Genomic DNA, 20,393 nt, shown 5'->3' on the forward strand with positions numbered 1-20,393 from the left:
GTGGGGCGACCAGACAGTCTCTGTATAGGGGTTAGCTCTTGGTTGCCTCCCCGGGGGAGTCCGGTGCCCGGTCCAGTGAATCCACATCCAGGACGTTACACATACGTGCCTTCCTAGTGACGTCACTGTGGGCGGCGAATAACCTCTTTTTTAAGGGGGAGGTTCGTGCGTCGTCACAGTGATGTCACACAGCGGCCAGCCAATAGAAGCGGAGGGGCGGAGTGCAGCCGCATTAACGACACGCCGACCTCATTGCCGGAGGACACAGGAACGCTGTTGTTCGTCGCTCCCGGGGTGTCACACGTAGCGATGTGTGCTGCCCCGGGAATGACAAACAACCTGCGTCCAGCACCAGCAACAATATTTTGGAAATGAACAATATGTCAATAATCAACGATTAGGTGAGTATTTTTGATCATTAGCGGACGCTCGTAGGTGTCACACACAACGACGTTGCTAACGAGGCCAGATGTGCGTCACAAATTCCGTAGCCCCAACGATATCTCGTTAGCGATGTTGTTGCGTGTAAAGCGGCCTCAACACTCACTAGATACATTTCCCGCAGTTATAGTCTTGGTATAAATTAATGCAGCAATCACATTCTGCAACAAATCAATGACCCCAGGGGTCTCAGGCAGAACATATCTCTTTTTCCCCCTGTATGATGCTGACCAATCATAAGCAGGGAGCAACAGTTAAAGAAAAGAATAGCTTAGGTCTCTCAGTGTCTGAGATATAATGAATCATACAGCCCTGATCTCCTGGTCTAACCTCCTGTATGATTCAGTGTGAGGGGAGGAGCAGTGCAGCTGAGTTTAGCTGTGTCACCTTACAAACCCTTCTATTATTATGGATATGTGAGGCAATACATTCTTGTAGGAGTAACACCCTGGGTCTAACATGACCAAACTGGACTCCTTTGAGTAGCATGGGTGAAGTCTGAAGTGATGAATGCAAAGCATAAAGAGTTGAAAAGAAAAATAGTAGAGCGAAAGGCACTCACCTGAATAGTTGTGTCAAAAAAACTTTTTATTCCATCAACAGGTTATAAGTGAAGGCACAGGGGGAGGGAGGTACACAGAGCATGTCGGACGACGGCCGCTTCGCGTCTTAGTTCAACGCTTCCACGGGTCCACATCAAACTGTGCTATTAGCCGCTGAGTGTGGATAGTGCCCAGCTTTCCTCCTCTGAATTGTTCAGCAAAAAGAGTTAACACACTAAGCTGCTGTGTAAGCTGCTGAGATATGGTGGGTGTGGAGTTTGTATCAGTATACTACCCATGACCCCTGGGTATAAAAAGAGCTGGAATCTGCTCTGTAATAGCTAATTGATAAAAGAACCTTGCACAAGGGAAGCCTTGTAGAAGTAGGGGGAGAGGGCCCAGAAGATGTCTGTATGATAGAAAACTATCAAGTAAGGGGTGAGTAACACGTGCTAATTGGTATGCCATATCTGGAACCTAGTTAGAGCCATGCCTACACTATATTAGATGTAGTCTGCCCTTAGGTAGAAGCGATAAGACCATCTGGATGATAGAGCACCCATTGCAGACAGGTACTGTGAGGGGTGGATGAATGTACACCCCCAATCTGTAAGGAAACGCTGCAGTGCCAGCTGTCAACCAAAATGCAGTGGCTTGATTACAGCTGCCACTCATAGTATAGTGAGTGGCCTATGCCCCCATGACTGACAGCCAGCAGCTCCTGGAAGGAAATAAGTTAATTTTCTCCCAGGAGCTGCACTGTCAGTAAGGAGGCCAAGCAACTTTGTAACACTATTTTAACCCTATATCTGAAGATAGTGTTTTCTGAAGGGACAGATTCTCTTTAACACTAGAAGTCCCAGAGAGTGGTCATTTCACATTTCTACCTTTGAAGTCCATAGAGCTCGAAATTCCTGGGACTTCTAGTGTTAAAGGATTATGCTAAAACACCAGTGTACATGCTTTAAATTCCTAATTTATATCTATCTATCCATCCAGTGCATCCTTCCATGGGAGGTATAACTTAGGAGTATGTCAGCAGCTTTTTGCTATGTGATCAGAGAGCAGCATGATGTAGGGAAAGATATCCTGATTTCTGTTTCAATACAGTGTTTTATCAGTACAGGACTAGCTGCCCTCGTGCCTCCAAGTCCAAGCCGCCCCAACACTGTTCAGCAACTCGGTTTCAATATACCGTGTACACAGAAAGTTGCCACTTAATGATGTGGGTGGGGTTATAAAGGCTCAATAGTTCAAGCTCTGTTAGATCTGTAGCAAAAAAATGACTTCTATCATAACTGCGGCACCCAGTAAACTAAGTAATACATTGATGAAATCAGGGTCTCTGTTTCTGCTGTCAGATTACATAGCAAAAGCTTGCTGACATATTTCCTTTAATGCCAACCTAGGATAGACATCATGATACATAATGTGATCATGGCCTGATGCTGTAAGCGCTCACTGATGCCTCCGTAGTACTTTTCAGTAGCCTAGTACAAAGCAGAATTCAAATGGAGGAGGAATAGTAAATATTAAACATCATGCTGAGGTCTTATTACCTAAATTACGTATAGGTTTAATGACAATAATGTGTTACCTTTAACGGCTCACCCCATGAACCAGAGAAGAACAAAAGAACCTCAGATATCAGGTCTTTGTGAACAGAGGGCACCGTCCAGTTTATATAAACTTCATTATTTATTGCCTCGGAAACATAAGTTATATTGGGACTTCGGAGCTTTCCTATCATGAAAAAGTCAACATTAATTCAACCATTCTGAATGGGTCAATAGCTTTACATTTCAACGTTCATTATTGGTATATGGGTTATATACAGTGTGTCCACCCATATCCTGTCCACCGCCATTAACTTGAGAACTGCGGCAGCTATAGGCATAGAAGTGGTGTCTAGGTATAGTAAAGTAGCCATGCACTACGCAATGAAACCACCTATAGCGCCACCTGGTGGAAAACAACGGAGTTAGCATTTTTATCTCAAAATCAATTTTGTGTGCGATCCTTTAGATCATGTGTTCTGTGACGTATGCATTGGGCAACTCTTTTTTTTTAATTTTATTTATTGACTTGCCAAGCGTGTGTAATGTGTAGGGATGCGTTTTTACTATGTCATCTGGCATTCAGCTCTGCTACATGACCGCTAACAGCAGACACAGACAGCCATGTAGCAGAGCTGAATGGCCGATGACAGCAGACACAGAAAGAGCCACACGATCAGAATGAACTCGGGTTAACTTCACCCGACTTCATTGTCATGCTGCGGCTCTGTTTGTGTCGCGTCCTGATTAGCGGTCACCCGTGAAGGACTCACCGGTGACCGCTAAACTCCTGAGTAACTGAATTGAGCAGCCCTCTCTCATATACTCACCGATCCCCTATCCCCGCCTCGGCGCTGCACGGCATTCACACTGCTCCGGCGGCTTTCCCCGCCCACCGGCACCTATGATTGGTTGCAGTGAGACACGCCCCCACGCTGAGTGACAGGTGTCTCACTGCACCCAATCACAGCAGCCGGTGGGCGTGTCTATACTGTGCAGTGAAATAAATAATTAAACAAATTAAAAAAACGGCGTGCGATCCTCCCCAATTTTAATACCAGCCAGATAAAGCCATACGGCGGTGTCTTCAGCAGCTCCCGTCACCTTCATGCAGCAGAGCTGGATGTGACGCTGGAGCATCCTGGATTCCGCCGGACATGGAGGGCTTTTTCGGGCTTATTAAAGTGGTGAACTAGGGTATATGTTTGTGTTTTTTATTTTTAATAAAGGATTGTTCGGGTGTGTGTGTTTATTTACTGTCACTTACAGATTAATCATGGAAGGTATCTCGGGGAGACGCCTGACATGATTAATTTAGGATTTAGTGGCAGCTATGGGCTGCCATTAACTCCTTATTACCCCGATTTGCCAACGCACCAGGGCAAATCGGGAAGAGCCGGGTACAGTCCCAGAACTGTCGCATCTAATGTATGCGGCAATTCTGGGCGGCTGTTGGCTGATATTGTTAGGCTGGGGGGCTTCCCATAACGTGGAGCTCCCCATCCTGAGAATACCAGCCTTCAGCCGTATGGCTTTATCTGGCTGGTTTTAAAATTGGGGGGGAACCGCACGCCGTTTTTTTTAATTATTTAATTATTTATTTCACTGCACAGTATAGACACGCCCACCGCCTGCTGTGATTGGGTGCAGTGAGACACCTGTCACTCAGCGTGGGGGCGTGTCTCACTGCAACCAATCAAAGGCGCTGGTGGGCGGGGAAAGCAGGGAATACGAGATTGTTTAATGGGCGGCCGGCTTTTTCAAAATAGTAAAAGCCGCCGGAGCAGTGAGAAAGCCGTGCAGCGCCGCGCCGGTGATCGAGGATCGGTGAGTATGAGAGAGGGGGTAAGAGGGATAGACTGACATGGACAGAGAGAGAGGGACAGAGATAGTGACCGACTGACAGAGATTAGTGAATGACAGACATTGTGAGGCGCTTCAGAACGCAGCTTTTCAGCTGCGCTCTGAAGCTTACTTTTTTAAGCTGCGGTGCAGAGCGCACACCTGCGCACATAGCATCAGACACCAAAATCGTATGAGGGATGTCACACGTTACAATTGACTAGGTTCGTACAACAAAACGTCCAATGTATGAGGAATAAACGACGTGTACGCGATCACCGTATTTGCGTTCAATCTTGATCGCATGTAGGTGTCACACGCAAATACGTCACGAACGATGCCGGATGTGCGTCACTTACAACTTGACCCCGACGACGGATTGAAAGATTTATTGAAGCGTGTAAAGCAGGCATTAATGTTGATGATTATGGCTTACAGCCAATGAAAACCCAAAAGTCATTATCTCAGAAAATAGGAATAATTACCGAAAAACACCTGCAAAGGCTTTCTAAGCAGTTAAAATGGTCCCTAAGGCTATGTCCGCACTTTGCTTTTTACCTGATTTTTTGCTGCTTTTTCAACTGCAGCGTTTAATGCCAAAATGGATGTGTTCTGCTTTTCAAGCATAGTCGATGGGAATTTGGGTTTCTTGTGCACACTATGCTGTTCAAAATGCTGCCTTTTTGTGGCAGAAATTTGGGCAAAACTCTGCTTTGCAGTTCAAAACGCAAATGGCAAAAACAATTGACATGTTGCTTCTTTAAAAAGCAGAGTTTTTGCCCATATTTCTGCCACAAAAAGGCTGCAGTTTGAACAGCATAGTGCGGACAAGAAACCCAAATTCCCATAGACTATGCTTGAAAAGCAGAACACATCCATTTTGGCATTAAAACGCTGCAGTTGAAAAAGCAGCAAAAAAGCAGGTAAGGCTGCTTTCACACATCCGGTTTTTCCTGTGTGGCACAATCCAGCGCTTTGCAGAAAAAACGCAACCGTTTTTTTTTGCCGCCGGTTGCGTTTTTTTTGCATAGACTTACATTAGTGCCTTATTGTGCCGCATGGGCTTGCGTTCCATCCGGTTTTTGCCGAATGTGGCAGATTTAGCCGATGCGGCGGCCGGATGGAACGTTCCCTGGCACGTTTTTTTGTCCGGCAAAAAAAAACGCATTGCGCCGGATCCGGCCGATGCGGCGCGATTTGCAATGCATGCCTATGGACGTTGCATGCGGTGTCCAGTGGCAAAAACCGCATCACGGCCGCCGCATGCGTTTTTTCCACTGCGCATGCTCAGTAGCCTGCCGCAAGCGGCAAAAAACAGACGGGCCGCATGTGAAAAACTAATGCAAAGGATGCGGTATTGTCGCCGCATCCGTTGCATAGGTTTTAGAGCCGGTTTGGCCGGCTCTGCTAAAACCGGAGGTGTGAAAGCAGCTTAAAAAGCAAAGTGGGGACACAGCCTAAGGCTATGTGTCCACGATGCGTTTCTACATGCTTTTCTGCAGCGTTTTCAACTCCACCTTTTTAATGCCAAAATGCATGCGTTGTGATTTCCCAGCAAAGTCTATGAGAAATAAGGATTTCTTGTGCTCACCATGCAGTTCAAAATGCTGCGTTTAATTTGCATAATTTTGGGCAAAAACTCAGCATTTAAAGAAGCAGCATGTGATTGTTTTTGCCATTTGGGCTGCGTTTTGAGAACATTGAAGTCAATGAGAAGTTGCAAAAAGCAAGAAATATCAAAATTCCTGCTTTTTAGGTGCAGAAAACATGCGTTTTGGACTAACAAAACGCATGATATTTGGACATCAAAATAAAGATTTGATATGTCCCTTTACATACACACATAGTCCGACAATTAAATGAAAAATATCATTTTATTGCTATTTTACCGCTAAATAGTATATAACCGCTAAAATCATATGCAATATAACTATTTTTTTTTTTTTAGATAAATTATGTTCCTTTTTTTTTTCTTTTTTCATTATGTTTGACTGTTTAATCTTTATTTAGCAGTGTCTTTATGTTCAAAACGCATTTGTCAAAACGCTATTGAAAAGCATGCAAAAAGCGCTAAAAACGCACCTAAAACGCAGTAAATACGCATGCGTTTTTAGCGCTATTTTATGGTAAAAAGCAACTTTGGCAAAATTAATTACTGCCAGAGGGTGCATTTAGAACTGCAACTAGTTCGACGCATGGTGGAAACATAGCCTTAGGCGGGCTTTTCACGTTGCGACATCGCAAGCCGATGCTTCGATGTCGCACGCGATAGTCCCCGCCCCTGTCGCAGGTACAATATCTTGTGATAGCTGGCGTAGCGATAATTATCACTACGGCAGCTTCACATGTACTCACCTGCCCTGCGACCGTCGCTCTGGCCGGCGACCCGCATCCTTCCTAAGGGGGCGGGTCGTGCGGCGTCACAGCGACATCACACGGCAGGCGGCCAATGGCGGCGGAGGGGCGGAGATGAGCAGGATGTAAACATCCCGCCCACCTCCTTCCTTCCGTATAGCCGCTGGCGGCGGGTAAGGTGATGTTCCTCGTTCCTGCAGCTTCACACACAGCGATGTATGCTGCCGCAGGAACGAGGAACTACATCGTACCTGTCGCGGCACCGGCATTATGGAAATGTCGGACCCTACACCGATGATACGATAACGACGCTTTTGCGCTCGTTCATCGTATCATCTAGGATTTACACACTACGATATCGCAAGTGACGCCGGATGTGCGTCACTTTCGATTTGACCCCACCGACATCGCACCTGCGATGTCGTAGTGTGCAAAGCCGCCCTTAGTTTGATTCAGTAGACTACACAATCATGGGAAGACTGCTGACTTGACAGATGTACAGAAGGCAGTCATTAACACACTCCACAAGGAGGGTAAGCCACAAAAGGTCATTACTAAAGAAGCTGGCTGTTTATAAAGAGCTGTATCCAAGCATATTAATGGTTAGTTGAGTGGAATGAAAAAGTGTGGTAGAAAAAGATGCACAAGCAACCGGGATAACCGCAGCCTTGATAGGAGTGTTAAGAAAAGGCCATTTAAAAATTTGGGGGATGATTATATGCGTTTCCCTTTTTGTATTGAAATTAACTTTTTGATGATATTCTAATTTTTTGAGTGCACATATTATTGTACCATGGGTCTGCTATAATTTTCCTGCTAAGCAATATAATACACCCAATTTTCATAATGTTACCAGTGTACATAAATACTACTGCCTTATTGTGTCTTATTGTACACATAACAAACACTAGCATATTGTACTCTAAATAGTGCAGTCACACTGTACAAATAAATATTGCTGCACAAATAATGCATTCATGCAACAATGCAAAGAATATGAGGGTTATCAGCATGCCTTCATTAATGCTGTAATCATTGTGAGCAGAGTGCAGAAATATAATCTATCGTGCGCTTTGGCAGTAAGTGGTTGTGTAACTATAATTTTCCAAATTTTAATCGGAGCTACGAAGACATATAAGCATTAATTTCCCTCTAGTGGCAATTGCCTATAAAATTATTACCATAATTATATTATATGTATATATATGCGGCCATAACATTGTCTGTTTTATGGCTGCAATATCAAGAATAAAAAAAACTTTCAATATGCCATCATGGCCAAATTTTGAGATTTACACAAATTTGGGTTTTCTTAAAGTTTAGCTTTATTTTTCAAGACTTTTGCTTTTCCCCCTGGTAGCTGGACATTAGCATCTGAGCCAAATCCTGACTGATGGCCCATTCTTGTCTTGTCAGTGCTTGGAGTTTACACAATTTCTGTGTTTTCCTGTCTTTTTCCGCCTTTTGAGGATTGATCACAAGTTCTCAACGGGATTGAGGTCTGGGAAGTTTCCTGGCCATGGACCCTAAATGTCAATGTTTTCTTCACTGAGCCACTTACGAGGGGGGTTCATTAAAGATTTCCTTTGATCCACTTTTATTTATCGCAGGACACTGAAAGTCCACATGTGTAATGATAAGTTTCTGTAGGTTACGTGCCAATTCTGAACTGGTATCAGTCTTTCTTTTACAGGTGCTGAAGTGGTGTGAGGTGTGATAATGGAGCCAGTCGAATACAGAACAATATCAAGTTCCTTTACTTGAAAGGCCGCACACCAAGGGAGACTTTCGATGAGATGAAAGAGGTTTATGGTGATGATTCCCTATCATATGATGTAGTCAAGAACTAGCATCGTCATTTCAAATGTGGTCGAACTTTGGTGGAAAGAGCTCCAGTTCCAAGGCGACTCCATTTCGCTATTGATGAACACACCATCCAACAAGTAGAGGCTGCCATTTTAGAAAATAGTACAGTAATCATTCGCCACCGAGTCCAAAATGTGTTGGATTCATGGAAAAAAAATCATTCAAGACCATCTTTACATTCATAATGTATCCGCTTGCTGGGTTGTCCGGCTGCTCACACCTTTTCACTTGATGACTGCTCTGTATTCTATTGGCTCCATTATCACACCTCACACCACTTCAGCACCTGTAAAAGAAAGACTGTTGTCAATTCAGAGTTGCAAATTGTCACATAACCTATAGAGATTTATATCATTGCACATGTAATGGAGAGTAGTAGAATTGGGTTTTAACACCGCGCCAATGACCGCTATGGACGTCTGTAAGATTAATGTTACTTTTTATTTCATTTATTTTCATTTGACCTGTAAATGAAATAAAAAGTAACATTAATCTTACAGACGTCCATAGCGGTCATTGGCGCGGTGTTAAAACCCAATTCTACTACTCTCCATTATCAGCCATCCTGGGTGCTGCTGCCGTGGCCTGGATTATCATGCGTGCATAGTAGTTGTGACTTTCACAACTCGATTTGGTGAGTGCATTTGCTCTTGTTCACCCCATATTACTCGGGTAAAACCCTGTTGCTCTTTCTTTTTCCACAGTATTCACCTCTGATCATTGCACATGTGCAGTTTCAGTGTCCTGAGATAAATAGAAGTGGGTCAGGGGAAATCTTTAATGAACGTAGTTATCATTTTTGCCTTGTTACATGGTCTACATCAGTGTTCTCCAACGCCAATCCTCAAGGCCCACCAGCAGGTCATGTTTTCAGGGTTTCCTTAGTATGGCACAGGTCATGGAATTATCACCTGTGCAAGTAATTAAATTATAAAATGTGCAATAGTAAGGAAATCCCGAACACATGCACTGTTGGTGGCTCTTGAGGACTAGGGGTTGGGGAACCCTTGTCTACATCATGCTGGAAAAAGCATTGCTCATCACCAAATTGCTCCTGGATTGCTGGTTGGGAGAAGTTGCTTTTGGATGAGGTCCAGATGCCAATCTTTGTTCATGGCAGAGTTTATGATTGAGTTGGCTCCATTGATTTAAAGGAACCCAACACATGACTGGTCTCAGGATGCTTTACTGTTGGCATAACACAGAACTCATGGTAGCTCTTGCCTTTTCTTCTCTGAACAAGCATTCCTCCAGATATCCTAAATAGTGATGGGTGAGTGTGCTCACCACTGCTCGTTACTTGATCGAGCATCGGGTTGCTTGTGTACTCACGGTGCTTGGATGTTTCATCCATGAAACAATGACCATAACCCACAGGCTTGTTCACTGCATGATGTATGCAGGCACCCCAGGGAGAGACGTTCACAGTCCCTACATGGCTCTCACTAGGGGTAAAGCAACATATGTAGTGTGTCAAATGCAAAAAAACAAAACAAAACCCGGTCTCCTTCCCCTGATAATACTGCGATTATGGCTGGCTGTTTGTGGACGGAGAGTCGAACTGCCCAGTCATTGACTTCCAATATACTTGAGTTGAGCACTTTCAGAGAATCTGCCCTGCTCGGCTCGAGTAACGAACACTCGAGCAATTTAGTGCTCACCCATCTCTAGTCATAAACAGTCTGAATAGTGCATTTTCCAGGAAACTCCCAAATCTCAAGACCCATTGTGTACCTGTGACCAATCTTCAAAAAGCAGATGAACAAGCAAAAACACCGAGCACTAATAAGGCCAGAATGTGTTGTCATCAGTCAAGATTTCACCCAGATGCTGGTATCCAGCTGCCAGGAGAAGGCTTGAAAAAAATGGGTCAACACTATAAATATTGAGTCTTTGCATAAAATTGTTGGTTTGTTAATAAAAGTTTAAAAAGTTTAAAAAGTATGAAATGTTTATAATTCTACTTCACATTTTAAGCAGCACAAAACATATGTGATCCTCAAAACTTTTGGCCACGACTTTACATTATGGAATAATATGGTTTTCTTAGTTTAGTAAACTTTAAAATTTTGGGGAAAATTGGATATTGCAGCCGCAAATTTCTTCCTGTTATGACTGTCAGGAGGTGCGGTGTGACAATACAGGTGACTGTAATGATGGTTAATTTTGTGGGTCATCTGCACACTACAAGCACAATCTTTTGCCATCTCGTTGGAATAACACGTACCTATATTTCTGGCTTCTGTATAATACAAGAATGGTTTTATACTATATGATGTGTCCGTTACCACGAACATTAACTCCTTCAGATCTGCAAACGTGTACTCATATTTGAATTTGCATCCTAAATACAATCCATCATGGGGAAAATAATCCCGACATTCAGTTCCAGTGCGTAAAAAATCTTGAAATCTAAAATGAAATAAGAACCAAGTTTGAAATTTTTTGTTAAAGAAGACCCATCACCAGGACAACAGTGGATGCTTTTTTCCTCTTGTTTTATTCCTGCTGCGGACATGAGTTATCCATTATTTTAATTTTTAAAAAATTTTTAAAACAATATACTGTTCCAAAAATATTGCCTTTTCTATTTGGTGCTTATTTTTATGCTCTGTACCAAAGTAACGTGTTTCTCTAAACTCTTTAAGGACCTATTGTTATGCTGCTCTGCATTATTACACTTCCTTGGTAATGACCATAAAAATTAGCCGTTAATAAAAAGGACAATATCTCCAGTTGCTTGTGTGTCGCACGGGGGATAGAGGTACTCAGACCGGGGCCAAGGGTCACTTCGGTAAGTATCACGGTGGCGCGACCCGGTCTGTGATCCCAGGCTCCACAATCAAAGGGGGATTAAGTAGGGGAAATTGTCCGTGACACCACCCGTGGATTGCGGTGATAAGGTGGTGGGACTGCCGCTGCCTCTGTGGACCTAGCCCGGGACTGATGGTGTGGGGGCAGCAAGGTGGGATCCCCTCCACGGGTAGGGAAGTTGTAGTCCCGGGGCCCAATTGGGAGTGGTGGTTTGGGGAATAACGGGTGCAGTCCACGGCTTAGACCGGGTGGTGCAGGAGTACTCACAGTATAAGCAATAACTTACACGAGTCCAGAATTGAACCAAGTTGCTGGTAACTGGTGCCCACGGCCGGTTGTAGTGAGGACGGGTCCCACACCCGTGTGTGTGATTCAGGTGCTCTTTTCCTGCCCGAGGTCTGTGTCTGTTCTGCACACTGGTCCGGACTGTGTCCCGACAGCTGGCACCGGGGGGGGGCCACTACCCTCGCCCAGTCCACTCCGGATCCCCACAAGTGGCTGGCCTGCTCCTGAGGACCTTACTACCACTTCTCCTCTGCTCCCAACGGAGCTGCTTCCAGAACTCTCTCCTCCTGCAGACTCACTGACTCTCAACTCAATATTTCTTTACCAATACGTTAGCACAGTGTGAACGGAGCACACATTACCATAGAAGCATTTGGTGATATGTTTGTCTTGCTATGTGTCTAATTTGAATACAATTACGTAAATGATGACAATTGTTTTTTATCCTTCAGCTGAATGGATGGAAGGGTATGTGAACACGACATCTTTTTCAGGCGGATTCCGCTGCGGGCATAGCCTGAAAAACTTGCTAGAAAGCGCTCAATAGAATGAGCATAAGCATTTCTTTGTGAAAGCAACTTGCTGTTCATATGTTCAGGCTTTTAAATGTCTTTTCAATGCTTTGGGTCCTTAAAAACACCAAACGGTTAAGGTTAAAAGATGTGACCTGACCATTCTTCTGGCATTTTTCCATTTGATGATGGTCTATACTTTACAAGTCAATTAGAAAGCTCAAAAGTTCCCCTGACGTTTTTTGGAGCGTTTTGACATTTTAAAAAATTGCAAGCGGTTTGTTTATTATTCAAGGGATTGAAACAAAAAAAAAACACTGGTAAGTTACGGTAAAAAAAAGTCACAAAATTCATGTGGTCAAAACTAGGAAAAATGGTCAAGAAAAGGCAACACTTAAGAACAATGGGATTCCTCTATTTGGTGACCAGTGAATCGTTGTTTGCTCAGTTTGATAGTTCCATGGTGTGAATTACTCCTACCCCTTTTTTGTTTATTCCCTCTGGTGTTGTTTTGTCTCTCTTCGGTGGTTATGTGCAGTGTTAGTGTGTCTCAGTTCTATCTTCTTGTCTGTGTCTTTGGGAGGGAGTTACATGGTGTCCTGCCAGTTCTGGGGTTGGTGGATCGGGGAGAGGTATTAGGACAGGGCCGGACAGGAGACAAGGCCAAGGTGGTGACCTGGACCTACCTACCATCAAAGGTACCTCCAGGGTCAGGGTGAGCGCAGGGCCCACAGTCTTAGAGCCAGTTTAGCATCCCCTGACAGATAGGGACAGAAAGTCATAAGCCACGGAATATACTGTACAGACAGTACCGCAGTGATTAAATTTAATGGGTGAGGAACAGGCTGTATTCACTTTTGAATGGTGGTATAGTATAGGAAGGGAATGTACAGTGGTACCCTAGCTTGCACTTTGAGATCCTTCAGCATATAGGAATTAATCATTTACTTTGCTCTGGCTGCAAACACTTCTTTCCATAATACATGGTCTACTTACTGCATTGATTCATTGAAATATCCAGGATTAGAATCTTTCTCCCTGCATTAAAGGAAATAATGAAATAGAGTCAGTAAATGTGGTAGATCTTATACTGATGATCATTTCATCAGGATTTTGAGTAGATAAAGTAAATCCACAATTAAATTGTTTTAAAGCGATGTGGTGATTAATTTTCTATCCATTCTGATGTACCCACTTCATATTCCGACCCTAATGATAAATCGTGTAGCTGGTAAATTTAATTGAAATAGGAGGCAAAATCTGCTTGATTTTTTGCTGATTTTGAGTGTGGATTTTGGAGCAGAACCTTATGGACTATCTGTGCACAATTCACAACAGCATAAAAATGTCCTGCAATGTTCAGCTCTGCACACACCTGTTGGCATTGTGGTGTCAGACTCTGTTCACACTGCAGAGACTGACAAGCAACCTGAGGTTTCTGGATTGTTCAGTCAGAGCCGGGCATCGGCTGGTTTAGGTTCACTGGTCTTCAGCTCTGCAGGAGTTAATTCCTGCAGACTAGTGAGTAGGAACTAAGTGCTCAGGTTGCTGATTTACAAGTGCAGCTGTCACTTTACTATTTAAGGCAGTGCTTCCTTCCAGGAGATGCCGATGATAGCTTCAGTTTTCATCTCAGCTAACGCAGTCTTGCTGCTCTTCCCGTATGGTGATCCGTGCTGCGTTTCTGAGTGCTGTGAGCGTTTCCTTGTTGTGCGTTACTTCTCTTTTTCATTACTCCCCAGTACACATATTGTCTCTCCTGTGTGTTTTCAATGCCGTGTATATGAGGTTCAGTTGTCCCTTGTCCGTGTCGTTTTGTGGGGTTTTGTCTTTGTGTTTTCCGGTCTGCCCAGGGGGTGAGGGAGAGTAAGATCAGAGTCCAGACAAGAGTTAGGGTCAAGCAGGGGGCTCAAACCTGGCTACCATTAAACCTACCTTCGAGATAAGAGGTCACAGTCTTAGGGTGCGCTCACACGAGCGTAAAAATCGGACTAGTGCAATGGGAGAAAATCTCGCATTGCACTCGGACCTATGTTAGTCAATGATGAAGACCAGTTAATCAGCTTTTCTCGCATGCAGATTCTGGATGCGAGAAAAGCGGCAGCATGCTGCGATTTTCAGCTAGAGCCATATCCCTCGCACCCATTCAAGTGAATGGGTGCGAGAGATACATCGGACTGCCCTCGGATGTTATCCCAGTGCAGTGTGATATATGCACAGGCTGACAATGGAGGAGATGGGGAGATTAACCACTCCCTCTCCTCCGCAGTGCCCGCCCACAGTTTCACAGCTGTGACCCGATTGGAGGATCGGGTCATAGTCGCATGACACTCGGCTCACGCTCGCAGCATAGCCTGAGCCGGGAGTCATTAGCATGTCGCATCCGATGCGGTTGCATCTGGATGCCATACGCTCGTCTGACTCCAGCCTTAGGGCCAGCGTAGAGTCCACTGTTCTGGCTCCATTTACCCCATGACAAATCTAAATGTAAAAGAGGTGGATTTTGACAGCCATTTATTTATCAACGTGTCCTGAATTTGTGGCATAAAATATTGGAAATGACCAGTTTGAAATTTGTTTGCTGCTTAACCCAAAGAATAGCATCAGATTCTGGTAAGCAAAATATAAGGAGTGGAAGGAGGGGGCTTAATATAACTGTTCCCAAAGCTTATATTTCTGTTACAAATTTTCTGTCTATTCCCAGTCATTTTATGGATTACATAAAAAATGATTATTGCACAATAATACTCACCAATAAAGCAATTTATACTGAACGCTGGGTGGAGTGTTTTCTCCGGGCTGCCAGGTGCAGTTTATATAATCCTTATAGTGCCAAACACACATGACATTTTTCACTGATGTTCTTCTGTCACCTGTAATTTCAGTGTAAGTGATGATTAATATGACAAGGAGGTCTTATTGCTACATCTCTGTGTTAGCAGTATCAGGTCATGTTCCCTAGTTCCATATTCCCTACTTCATTGTAAAGTGCTGCGGAATATGTTGGCGCTATAAAAATAAACTTTATTATTATTATATTATTATTAGTTTAGAGTGAAAATGAATTTGAATTGTCCGCATTCCCTCAATTTAGGGGGAAAATGTCGATTTGCATTAAGACGCCACTCCGGCGTTTTTTCTTAGTGCACTGCTGGAGTGGTGCTTTAAGGCCTCGGCTCCACTTGCTCATAGCTTCCAATGCGAGAGCATCAGATGCAATATGCTATTGACCCGGTTCAGGTTTTGCTGCAAGCGTGAGCCTAGTGTCCTGTGACTGTGATCTGATCTTGAGATCGGATCACAGCTGCGTAGAGGAGGGAGGGAAGCACTTTCTCCTTCTTCTCCGCTGTCTGTCTCTGCGTACCTCGCACTGCACTCGGACGAGATCCGAGTGCAGTGCGATGTTTCACATGCACCCATAGACTTCTATGGGTGCGTGAGAGCTAACAATCCCTGCCCAACGCAGCATGCTGCGATTCTTTTCTCATGCCGATATGGAGCCCACCTGCTTCTCTCTCCGCACCTCAGGTTAATCTTGGGTGGTGTTTATGGGGCGCCCTGGACAAGCCAGGACGTCACAGGTACTGCAACAACACACCCTACACCCCGGTTAGGAACACCGAAGTCAAACACAAATCCTTGTTGCCTTCCTCCAGGGACTGATGTCCACACCAGGTGGGGCGGAGCCAGGCAGTTGGCTCCACCCACTGAGGAGTTCACAGTCCTGGAGGCGGGAAAAGGGAAGGAGAACAGTTTGAGGAGTCGTAGAGTGAGGAAGTAGTAGTGGAGGAACCGACTGACCGTGTCCGGGTACGTGGCCAGGGCACCTGACAGCAAGGTTGGCAGACGGTGGTGACCGTCTGCAGGAGAGGCCAATTGACGCACAACCGTGAGGACCGGGGACGGGCGGTGGCCCGCCGGTACCGAACCGGGGAGCGAAGAGAAGCCAGCACCATCCGGCAGGGCCTATGGACCCCGACCAGGCTAGGAGTCGCCGTAAAACCGGTCAAATCCGTCAGCGACGGGAACCTCCGGGGTTTCCCAGCAGTATAGACCCGACTGAAGGCAACCGTCCAAACCGTGAGGGAGATAAAGCTACCGCCAGAGCTAGAGCTCCCAGGGCCAGAGCCTACGGGCAAAGGAAGGGCTCCCTTAGCCAACATACCGCTGGGGAGCGGGCTATCAGTGGGAAGCCATTGGGGCCAAGCACAGAACACCGGTGCAGGGAGAGATAGTTACCGCCAACCTACCGGGAGTGACAGCCGCAGCCGTCTGTGGGACTCGTCCATCCAGCCATTTGTTTTACAAGAGACTCCGTGTGCTTTACTGGCTGAGTAAGTACCACCATGCCCTCTGGCACTGCGCTGCCCCGCGACCCTGCACCTGGCCAGGCCCCGCATCCCACCTTCTGACCTCCACCACCGGGCCCCGGGACCACCAAAAACCCTATACCCACGGAGGGGAGAAAACATCTCAGCTGCTCCCTGTCAACGTTCCCGGTATCCCCGTACAGAGCAGCGGTGGTGTCCCAACCTCACCACAAGCCGTGGGTGGCGTCACGGACAATACCCCTACACCCAAAACCACCCCTTTCACTCACGGGCGAGGAGCGCCGCTCGAGTCCCCGGGATCCGGCCCACCGCTCGAGCCACCGACCGAGCGAGCAGCAGCAGCAGCCGGACCCGAGCAGTGGGTGAGCGCAGCGTCCCCTCCTCCGCCCGCGACATTTAGTGTTTTACTGATGTTTTTGGCACAGCTGTGGGGGTATGTTGTACTGAACTGCTGTATGTGTTGCAGTTGGGGATTTGGAACGATGAAGCTGAACAGACAAAAAGGCGCAAAATTGGCGTCTTATCCTGGTGGGAACCAGTATAAGAAATTGCAAGGAATCACTCGCCTGGGTAAGTTGTGCAAGTCACAACTCCTGTATTGCGCTTGTTAGCATGAAAAAACGGCTGCTGCAGACCCACAAGGTAAAATGTCAATCAGTGGAAAAGAAGAAAAGGGTTGTCATGCAATGCTGGATGGATTCAGGAGAGCACCTGAAGACACAGACGTGTGACGAAGCCCATTAATTTTAATGGCTCTTCGTGTGTCAGTGTCTCCCGTGCATGTGAAAACAGGAGGCCTAAGGCTGTGTGCACACAGAGCATTTTTATTGCACTTTTATATGCCATTTTGATGCTATTTTTAGTGCAAATGTGTCACAAAACTGCATGCAAACCCTTATGTCAGCAAGGTCAATGAGAATCCTGAGATTGTGCACATGTTGCTTTTTTTTCCCTTGTAGATTTGGTGCAGAAAAACTGCAGCAAGTCAATTCTTTCAGCGGTTTTGCAGCATTTTTCCACTCCAGAATGCATGAAAAACGCATGCAAAACACAAGGCAAAACCATGAGTTGCAGATTTCTGCAACCAAATACGCAACGCTATACTTTTTTTTCTTGAGCAAAAAACACACCCTCTGGGCAGAAAAACGCATAAAAAAAGCTTGTGTTTTTACAACGTTTTCGGTGCGTTTTTGCTGCGTTTCAGTGTGTTTTTGCCCATGTGTTTTTTTCACTATATTCATTGGAAAAATGCAGGGAAAAATGCAGAACAGAAGTGACATTCTACTCTTTTGTCTTCAACAAAAACTACAGGTAAAAAAGAAGCAACATGCACACAGCCTCTCTGAATTTCCTTTGCTGGGGAAGGAAATGCATACAGTTTAGGGCCACAAACTGCACCAAAAATGCAGCAAAAACTATAGTGTGCGTCTGCTGCTGCTGCTCGGTGGCTCGAGCGGTGGATCGGACCCGGGGACTCGAGCAGCGCTCCTCACCCATGAGTGAAAAGGGGGTGGTATGTTTAGGGAGATTGTTCGTGACGCCACCCACGGGACTTGGTGATGATGGCACCACCGCTGCTGGTAACGGGGATCCCGGGAGAGATGGTAGGGTGCAGCTAGGATGTTGTCCCCTCCGTGGGTAGGGGGTTGGTGATCCCGGCGCCCGGTGGTGTAACGGGGAGGCCGGATGGCTGGGGTGCAGGGACTGCGTGGCGCGTTGCCGGACGGCACTGGTGTACTCACTCAGACAATCACTGACAGAGTCGTTGGTAAACCAAAACGGCCGGATGGATGGGTCCTGCAGCCGGCTGCAGTGTTGTTGTTGTGCTCTCCCCGGACGGCTGATGGTGGCTGTCTTTCCCTGCACCTTTTAGAAATGTTATGACTCCTGTGGTTGCCCATCGGTAGTCCGCTCCCCGGCGTATAGGTGCCGTAGGAGCCCGTTTTGCCCGCAGGCGCTGGCCCTTGGATCTCTAGCCTGTGGCGGTGGCTGTATATCCTCTCTGGGTGGACAGTTGCCTTCAAACGGGACTTGGGTGTTAGGAAACCCCTGGGGTTCCTGTCAAATTCGGATTTGACTATTGACGGCGGCTCCAAGCCTGGTCGGGGTCCGATGGCCCTGCCTGTGTGCTTAGCTTCACTCCGTTCCCTGGTCCGGTACTGGCGGGCCGACGCCTGACCACGGTCCTTACGGCTCTGCGGAGTTCCACCAACTCCTGCAGATGGCCACCACCATCTGCCAACCTTGCTGTCAGTGCCTGGGCTCCGACCCAGACACCTCAAGTGTTTACTCCTCTCACTTTCACCTCCAAGACTGAACTGACACTTTTCCCGCCTCCAGGCCTGTGAACTCCTCGGTGGGTGGGGCTAACCGCCTGGTTCCGCCCCACCTGGTGTGGACATCAGGCCCTGGAGGGAGGCAACAAGGATTTTTGGTTGACTGTTGTTACTGTCTAGGGTGGGGGGGTGTGTATGTTGGTATGTATGTGACTACCTGGCTAGTCCAGGGCGTCACATGCGCACAGGGCCTTAGACAGTTTTTACAAGGTGGAAGATTTCCATCACATATCGAAATAGAAAAAATAGAAATTGGGAAAGCACATCACTTATTACATACTTTTCATACATTATACCCAGAATTTGACCATTTTGAAAACTGACTATAACACGGTCATTTCGGTTTTTTTTGCCTGACCTGCATTTAAAAAAAAAAGAAAAGAAAATTCAATGAGTTACACTTTTTTTGAAGGGGGGAAATAATAGAACTTGCAATTGATTTGTGTTTTTACCTGGCATCAACTGCAGACTTGTCTCGGCCCATTCACTTTCCATGTCATTGTACTTAGCCCGAACTTCCACTGTATAGTAATCGTTAAGAGGGAAATAGAATATAGGCAATCTCCATGATGATTGTTTTCTGCTCCCCTGTTACAAAGAAGAATAATTAGTTTTAAAAGGATTTTATAGCCATATATTATGCGCAGGGATATTATTTGTTAATCTGACATGTTCATATTTACATCCTGTATAACTTATTGACCCTGCTTTCTCTAAGGGCTTGCTCACATGGGCATACAAATATGCCCAGTGTAATACAATAAAAAAAGGGATTATGCTGGGACTCATGTTATTCAATGAGAGTGAGCAGAGAGAGGAAAAAAAAAGGTAAAAAAAAAATATGGAGTCCGTCTTAGGCTATGTCCGCACGTTGCTTTTTACCTGCTTTTTACCTGCTTTTTTGCTGCTTTTTCAACTGCAGCGTTTAATGCCAAAATGGTTGTGTTTTGCTTTTCAAGCAAAGTCTATGGGAATTTGGGTTTCTTGTCCGCACTATGCAGTTCAAACTGCAGCCTTTTTCTTGCAGAACTTTGGTCAAAAACTCAGCTTTGCAGTGCAAAACCCAAATGGCAAAAACAATTGACATGTCAGTTGTTTTTGCCATTTGGGTTTTGCACTGCAAAGCTGAGTTTTTGACCAAAGTTCTGCAACAAAAAGGCTGCAGTTTGAACTGCATAGTGCGGACAAGAAACCCAAATTCCCATAGACTTTGCTTGAAAAGCAGAACACAACCATTGTGCCATTAAACGCTGCAGTTGACAAAAGCAGCAAAAAAGCAGGTAAAAAGCAGGTAAAAAGCAACGTGCGCACATACCCTCATAGTCTGGTGGTGTCTTATCAGGGGGGCGGCAGCGGTGGTGGAGCGAGGTTACAGGAGGCAGGGGCGGTGCTGGAGTAGGATGATGCTGTTAGCAGGCAGTGCAGGGGGTGTCCGCTGTGAGACAGGATAACAGCGCCCAGAGTTGGCGCAAGCGCGGATTGAGCTATTGGCTCAATGACAAGCCGAGATCTC

At 45.7% G+C, this 20,393-nt stretch overlaps 1 protein-coding gene across 1 annotated transcript in view; it reads right to left on the minus strand.

Moving 5' to 3' along the window:
• Window positions 1–20,393, minus strand: part of LOC142250467 (interleukin-13 receptor subunit alpha-1-like) — a 110,277-nt gene that overhangs the window by 18,888 nt on the left and 70,996 nt on the right. The window contains exons 3-7 of the mRNA XM_075322655.1: window positions 19,333–19,468; window positions 14,966–15,086; window positions 13,210–13,251; window positions 10,830–11,014; window positions 2,581–2,726 (exon numbers count right to left, since the gene is read on the minus strand). Of these exons, the coding sequence (XP_075178770.1) occupies window positions 2,581–2,726; window positions 10,830–11,014; window positions 13,210–13,251; window positions 14,966–15,086; window positions 19,333–19,468 (630 nt within the window). The remainder of the gene's footprint in view (window positions 1–2,580; window positions 2,727–10,829; window positions 11,015–13,209; window positions 13,252–14,965; window positions 15,087–19,332; window positions 19,469–20,393) is intronic.

This window comes from Anomaloglossus baeobatrachus, chromosome 9 (genome assembly GCF_048569485.1).
Source record: "Anomaloglossus baeobatrachus isolate aAnoBae1 chromosome 9, aAnoBae1.hap1, whole genome shotgun sequence".
Lineage (NCBI taxonomy): Eukaryota > Metazoa > Chordata > Amphibia > Anura > Aromobatidae > Anomaloglossus > Anomaloglossus baeobatrachus.